Source organism: Mytilus galloprovincialis, chromosome 2 (genome assembly GCF_965363235.1).
Source record: "Mytilus galloprovincialis chromosome 2, xbMytGall1.hap1.1, whole genome shotgun sequence".
Classification (NCBI taxonomy): Eukaryota; Metazoa; Mollusca; class Bivalvia; order Mytilida; family Mytilidae; genus Mytilus; species Mytilus galloprovincialis.
In genome coordinates this window covers 4728624-4736711 of record NC_134839.1, presented here as the reverse complement: position 1 = coordinate 4736711, position 8088 = coordinate 4728624, and the positions used below count along the sequence as shown (strand labels likewise).

At 31.6% G+C, this 8088-nt stretch overlaps 1 protein-coding gene across 2 annotated transcripts in view; it reads right to left on the bottom strand.

The window, feature by feature from the left end:
* Window positions 1-758: 758 nt before the first annotated feature.
* LOC143062714 (uncharacterized) overlaps window positions 759-8088 on the bottom strand; it is a 31948-nt gene continuing 24618 nt past the window's right edge. For both annotated transcript variants that reach the window (XM_076234472.1, XM_076234473.1), the window contains one exon: window positions 759-6849. In XM_076234472.1, the coding sequence (XP_076090587.1) occupies window positions 5033-6849 (1817 nt within the window). In that variant the 3' untranslated portion in view covers window positions 759-5032. The remainder of the gene's footprint in view (window positions 6850-8088) is intronic.

Here is an 8088-nt window from a genome sequence, read left to right as displayed (position 1 = left end):
TGACGTGACTAGAGAATGAAAATATAAAACTGTGAATAATCAAAAATCAGAATGAAATATATCATTTTAAAGTTCACCATTCAGAATCTTAATATTTATGGTAATTTCATAATAATTACACCAAAATGAAAATAACATCATGTAATTGGTTGGATTTCCATTGTCCAAAGAAAAATTGTAAGCCAGCCGCAACGTTTTGGTGTACGCTTTTTTTTTTTAAATAACCAGAATGATTCTGAGATTGTCCGGATAGATTATGAGATGGCAAGTTGCGGCGAGCAATAAATAAATAAATAAGAAAAAGTACGTTTGGATTTATGTAGCTTCAAAACCAACATACGGTGACAGTGATAGCTGTTAACTTCTGTGTCATTTGGTCTCTTGTGGCAAGGATTTGTATAGTGACACTATATACAAATCCTTGCTTGTGGAGAGTTGTCCCATTGGCAATTATACCACATCTTCTTTTTTTCTATATGTGTTAAACATGTTAAAATACAAAACTAATTCTGAAATTGAGAATGTAAATGAGGAATATGCCAAAGAGACAACAATCCGACCTGAGAAAAGACAACAACCGAAGGCAACCCATGGGTCTTCAAAGCAGCGAGAAAATCCCGCACTGTTTTTTTGGTTCGTCTCTCTAAAATAGGAACATTTTTGGCGTGGTCAAAGCCTTAAGGTTTGGAGATTCGGAAATTAATCATGTCATCACGCACTTGTATCTTTTGTTATATGTCTAAAATATGACAACAAAGTTAAATTTACATTTAATTATTATTAATTTATTCCAAAACAAAAAATAAAAGTCAAAATTACAACTTTCATAATTTTTCACATGCACAAATAACATGTATAGCATGAATAAATCTCACACATTCTCGCCGATAAATTACATAAAATTTACCACTAAATAGATAACAAAGGGTTCAACCACAAAATTTACAAGTTCATCTATAATTTAAAATATACAAAGAAATTAATATCTTCTTCATATCACGTTACTGGTAAGGTTATTATAAATACCGAAAAATGAAATATTGCCATCATGTTCTGTCTTGGTCAACTATATATATATATATACGTACTACTAGTACGACAGATTTATATAACATGTACATAATAAGGTGGAAAGAAAAATGAGATATTTTCCTTCGTAAATAATAATATTTGTCGACTGGGATTCGTGCATCCGTAATACATTTCCCCCTGTTTTGAGATAAAAACAGAGACCATTTAAACTGTGGCCTTGTAATTTGACATATTATGTATGGGGTATGTAGTTTTAAATCTTGCTATATCGAGAAAACAAACTTCTGCAAAACGTATTAAAAGCACAGAATCATTTTTATGTGGGGTAAAGACAAATAAGGGTAGAATTTCATTTTATTTTTCCCTAAGATGCATGATGGTTGTAAATACAGTAACAGGAGAAGGAAAAACATTGCCAGCAGATAAAAGGAACATAGAAAAATCGATTGGCTTAAGAAAAAAATGCACTGACATAGTAAACAAGATTTATATTTTGTCTTGTCATTATCTTTATAATCACAGCATGTAATTTTGAAATTTAAACAAATTCTGTAATGCATCTGTGCGCAAGTGCACCGGAAGACATGGCCATCATTCATACCCACTGTCAGACCAGAGCCTTTACTTGTATTGTGACACAACTATCTTCCCCGTGTCATATTAACATGGCTAATGACATACTATCAGTTCAAACTAATCCCCCGTCACGCCCTTTTCCAATTTTCTAAAGAAATATCTGTCAGAAATTAAAATTTAACCTACGGTTTAACTAATAGCTTTTGACTGTCACATGCAAGCGTTGTAGCTGGAACAAAAAGGTCTATTCTGTTCGAAAGTTCTCGGTTTAAGTGATACATCAAATTCTTTTGAAATGTGATATTTAGAGACGGGATCAAATAAAATTAGCGAGACTGGTACTAAAAGAGGGACGAAGGTTTGAATAATGAAATGGAAAAAATAGAGAAACTCTACCCATGTAAATAATATACACATATTGACTAGGTGGTCACTCTTACCCAATTAAAATGATGTAAAGTTCGGCAAGTGAAAAGTTCGATAACAAATAAAAATTATAATTTTGAAAATTTCAAGTATTCGAGAAAAAAAAATTAACTCAACTTTTACAAATATCGGATTCCTATCACTGGAATCGCGGTCATAAAATTGTTATTTTAATCTCAAAACATGACATTTAATGAATAATTATATTTCTTTTTGGTGTCCTTTTAACTTTTCTTTCAATATTAATGCAACAGTCATAGCAATTTAAAAACTTTAATGTTATCTCTTTCACTTTTAAGCATTTCAGAAAAATCTATCTTATAATAGCAAATAAAACTAAATAAAATGTTTATAATCATCATATCTGCCTGATGTATATAAATAATTTCTAATTCAAAACTAAATAATTAGCGTTCTTATTATTTTTACATCATTAATCCATAATATTAAATTGGAAAGTAATAAAAACAGATGATATTAAACGAACTCTTTTGAATCTTAATGATTAATATTTATTCATGAGCAATTGATAATACATGAATATGCCAATCCGAGGGTTTTTTTTCGATCAACGGGATTGTGTAAAACCTGTAAAATCGGAAACAAATTGTATAATATTTTTTGTCTAAAATTGATATGTTTTACTCGTGTAATTTTAAAATTGTATTTTTTTTTTAATCAAGATTATAACAGTAGCAGATAAAAAAAAAAAACAGGCCAAAACAAGTGTTGAAGATAATCCTATAAATTAAGGGTAGGTATAGGAAAGGCAAACACCAAAAACAACACGTCATGTTTTGTTTTAAAACTAATTCAATATCAGAACAAACTTCTATTTAGAGATAGCTGGAACTACACGTATTTGGGAAATTTGATTTTACATCTCTTTTTACAAAATATTTGGTCTCCGACAATACTTGATTAAATTTTACTTAAAAAAAGACAATAAGATTTAGTCACAAGCACGTGTAAAATCTACACTTTAAAAGTGAAAAACATAGTGGTACATCATTTAGTTCTATCCTTAAAATATTATTGGAAACAAACAAACACACACACACACATGATAAGGAAAAGAGATGTGCAATAGGTGAACATAAGGTATGTATGAGGATCTGAATAAGGGTTCACCATGTCTTTATTACTTTGCTTTTAAGACCATTTTTATCTATATAATTCTCTATTGATTTTGCCTATTTTTTCTATATTGTAGCAACCATTTTTATCTATATAATTCCCTATTGATTTTGCCCATTTTTTTCTATATTGTAGCAGCCATTTTTCTATTATTTATTTTTTTGGCGTATGTAAACCCCATACATAATCTTATATACATGTATGTATACAAAACACAATAGCTCTTTGAAGACTATACAGATATAAGGAAAACAGTATTTATATAGTCTATATGCTTAATAAAACAACAAGGCAGATTTTGCATGTGAATGATAGGTATTATAAATAAGGGCTTTGCAAATTCGTAAAGAAAAGCGAAAAATCTTACGTGTATGTAACTTTTAAAATATATTAATATATAACGTTCAAATCAATTAAAAAAGGAAGTTAATGAAAAATTGAAGAATTGAACCGATATGTATTATGCAATTTTGATAGAAATCAACTAAATCAAAAATTCACCAGTTTTCACAATCGTTAAAAAGAATACGCGGAACACAGTTATCAATATTCTATGTAGCAATGAAAGTATGAAATCTTTTAATAGATTCCTGCATGATAAAAATAACTGTTGACAATTCATTAATATAACAAAAACATCAAAGACAATTTAAGAACTGAAAAACTGCAGTAAAAGAAAATTTTACAGAAATAATGATATTTGTAGCTTTTACAAAATGTTACATTATAAAGTTTATTGAGAACAATTTCATTATAATTGAACTGTATAAAAATATCTTATTTTGTTAAAAACAATCTTACTAGTTTGTTGTTTTTCATTTTCATAATAATTCTATTTGACTGTAAGATTATAAAATATTTTTTTCGGTATACACCTGATGGGAATGCAGTATAAATACAACACAGTTGGAACGCTTTTCTAAGTATTTATAGAATTTGTTTCAAAGCTTACTGTCTTTTGATATAAAGTATATCTCTTAAACCATAGCTTATAAAGAAGGTAAGACAATTGCCAATGTGAAAAAGAGGCGAGTTCCAAATATTATTGGGACAGCTCTGCTTAAAATGACTGTCATTCAAGATTAAACTCTTTTAAAAATGTTGCATTATGAAACAGGCCAAAGTATCGTGAGCTATCACGAGAAGTGTACAAATTGGTTAATTGTGGTCATTTTTCTTCTTCCAAAAATTAAGTTTGACATGACGAAACCGTGAAAATGTATGTTAAGCTATGGAAAGGAAATAATTTCTCTATGTTCGTCGTCAAATTTTTAAATCTTAATCATTTAATTTTGTATGAATGCTCGTTTTTTGCAGTTCTCATAAGTCAACCAGTGATTTCAAGGAGACGTTGTTTTTTCTACCCAAATTTTGACTTCTAATGGATATATTGATATCAGGAAAGCCTGTTTATATGACCATGTTGTTGGATTCTAACAATAACCTTTATTGAAATTTCTTTATCATTTAACCAAAAGCAAGCCTTGATGCACAAATTTAAACATCCATGAGAGGACAATTAAAAATCACTCAAAGTTCCCTTTTATATAAAATCCATAATATACATAAAATTCACATATAACCCCTAACAAAATAACAATAAAACATCGAATTAAATAAAACTGAGCAGAATAACTACAATAAACATATAACTTTGCTTTATATCACTGCTGTAATCACACCTTTTATGGACACTCTTATTTACCCGTTTTCTTCCGTCGGCCAATAAAAGTAACAGCGAGTTGTGAATCAATGTCCTTAAAATACCGATATGTTCTTTTTGTAATAAATTGCTTTGTTACTTTCAATAGTTACAGCCAATAAAAATTATCAGATTCTCGTCTTATGAGATTTTTATAACTCAAATCGCTTGGTATTCCGGCTGTTGTGAATTAAAATACTCGCTAAATATGCTAGTAAAGTCAGACGATGAGACGTCATTATAGGGAGATCCGCCATTATATTGTTCTTGTATTAATTCACTGTCTTTATTGCTAGGGCTAGAGATGTTCCGGATGGATGTATTGTTAGAGAGTTGTCTATGGCATACTGATGAGTTCATTACAGTATTGACACCGGGTGAATAACTGTCCATGTAATTGCCACTGTAAATGGAATTTGATGAATGTTGGTCTATTCGGGTCGTCTGCTGGGGATAAGTAGACGATTTGCCCATATAAGGCGAATTAAATCTTCTCTCCATTGATTGGCTGTTAATTGTCTCGGTGGAGTTTCCAAAGTTGTATCTCGATAAATTGGCTGCTGTAAAATTGTCAGAATCCATTTGTAAATCCATTCTCTGCTGCTGATACAAATTTCTGAACTGCGCATGATTTTGGCTGAAAGCATCACCGCTGTATCCATTTGTATTGTAAACGTTCCATGAAGGGTTCAAGTTGCGAACACCATTCGCATTTGTGCTATTTTGGCCTGCGCTATAATCTCCAGAATATTGCCGTCCACCATAAGCAACAGCCTGAGGTCTACCTTGATACAATTCTGAGTTGTAAAAACTATTTGCATTTCGCCATAATTCGCCATTTTGACTATTTGCCATTTTCATTGCAGGATAATTGTACCCATTATGCCCGGTGTACATTGAATTTTGGCGATATTTGCTATTGTAAAATTCATTTGGTTGCTCTCTTTTTTCTTTTGAACTAACTATTTCAGATGCTGCTTTCATAACCTCAAGATCACTCGAAACCACGGGACCGGAAGTAAATTCATGAGCACTTCCGGTCGAAAGCGATGGACTAGATGAAGCGGGAATAGCAGATGATGACGTAGAAGGAGAAGATAAGGAGAAATATGAGACAGATTCAGAATCAAGTTTTTCCGTTTTGAAATTTGAATGAATTGTATTGTTATTATCTCTTGGCGAGCTTGTGATATCAGGTAAATCGGGGACGGACGGTACATCGTTTAGAGACAAGCTATCAGAAGGTGATGCTTTAGAATTCATCTGGCTAACATTACTAACAAATGTTTGTAGAGGAGATTGGTTTTCTATACTTTGTTTATTTTCCAAGCGTAATAATTCCTGATTGCTATTACATTCGGGAATTCCCTGTGAAACCACGACATCTGTGCATATCTCCGCATCATTAACGGCGTTCTCTTTCGCCATGTCATGCGAGATGCCAGTTTTATCTATTTTTGTTAGATCGAGAATGTTATTTTTGTTTTGAGAGAGTCTGTTTTCCTCATCATCATTGGGTGTGTCAGTCGTTTGCCCATCAGAGATTGTTTTTGTATTCTGTTTCTTTGATAAAACGTTTGATGTTTCTCCATTCATTTCATGTTTAGCTTCACCGTTGTCTATTCTTTCACAACTTTCCTCAGATGAAGTTGGACTTTCTAGATTACACTCTAACTGAAAACCTTCATCTGAATCAGATTTAGGTCTTTGAGATTGAGATTGTCTCTTGTATTTCATTCGTCGATTTTGGAACCAGACTTTTACCTGTCTCTCCGTCAAATCCAAAGATGCAGCGATTTCGATTCTTCTTGGACGACATAAATATTTATTGAAATGAAATTCCTTTTCAAGTTCAAGTAATTGTGTATTCGTGTAAGCTGTACGTAGACGACGTGTCCCTCCTCCTGCCCCACTCGCAGAACCGGCGTTACTTGCAGGGGTACTGCCATTACCCATGGAACCTGTTGTCATATAATCTGAAATTTAAGAAAAATCATCTTAGTTTTTCATAAAAAAATAACAATATTTCATATATGCAATAAGTAAAGCACCAGAGCAACGAAAGTTCTTACACGACAATCAGACTGCATTTGTGAGAGTGAATAAACTCATCAAAGATAACAGGATTTAATATGCATGTCAGATGCGCGTTTCGTCTACAAAAGACTCATCAATTACATAAAGTTCAGAGTTGAAGAGCATTGAGGACCAAAAACTCCTTAAGGTTTGTCCAAATACAGCTCTGGTCATCCATTCCTGAGGTAGAAATACCTTATTTCAATAATTACAAATTTATAAACAGTTATTTTATAATTATGAACGTATAAATGATAATTGATTTATACAATGATAAATGGATACACAAAAAGTAACTTGTATCTGATTAAATTTTATAACAATATAATTGGATGGAGGGTTGGATATACGTCACTGAGACAGCAACTCAAAAACACAATCGTCATCAAGTGTCAAGCACCGAATCACAACGAGTCTAAAATGTGAATAAATTAGACAAAAACTAAAATATCTGCCATAAATATTACCAACTTCTCTATTCTCTAAAAAATTAATTAAAAACGATATGACATTAAATAAATAACCATAACTCATCATAATATATATAGTTGGTGACTTAGGTGGACAAGAGTCATATGACTAAAAAACTAGAAAGAACTTCAACATGCAAAGGATATTATTGTAGATCTAGAGCTTGCATGCACGATAGAAGAATAGAGTATAGAAAGTTCAATTATGTAAGATGGACTAACTTGAATTACTTCCCTCACTCATCATATACAAGCCTTTACACTATCATTATCTTTTTTTTACATTGCAAACAATGAAAACACTATATATGCAATTGCTTATTGGAGATAAACATACACTTCCGTTTCAAAAATGGAAACTGAAATCTAACACGACGAAAATATTCGTGATGTCAATAATATGTCTAATATAAGTTGACATGTTTCCTCAGAACATGGAATAAATGTAATACAAACGTACTTTATAGAATTGATTTCTACTGAACAAACCCTCGTGACCGAGAGATCACGAGATTTTAGACCGATCGCGTCCATCTCCATTCCGTGCGGGATTGAAATAATTCATTGATAAGACGAAAACTGATGAAATAATACATTATAGCGATTGGTGTAAGAGGTCTACAGCACTTTTGTTAAAATTCAATCAATGAAAAAAGTTTAACACGCTTT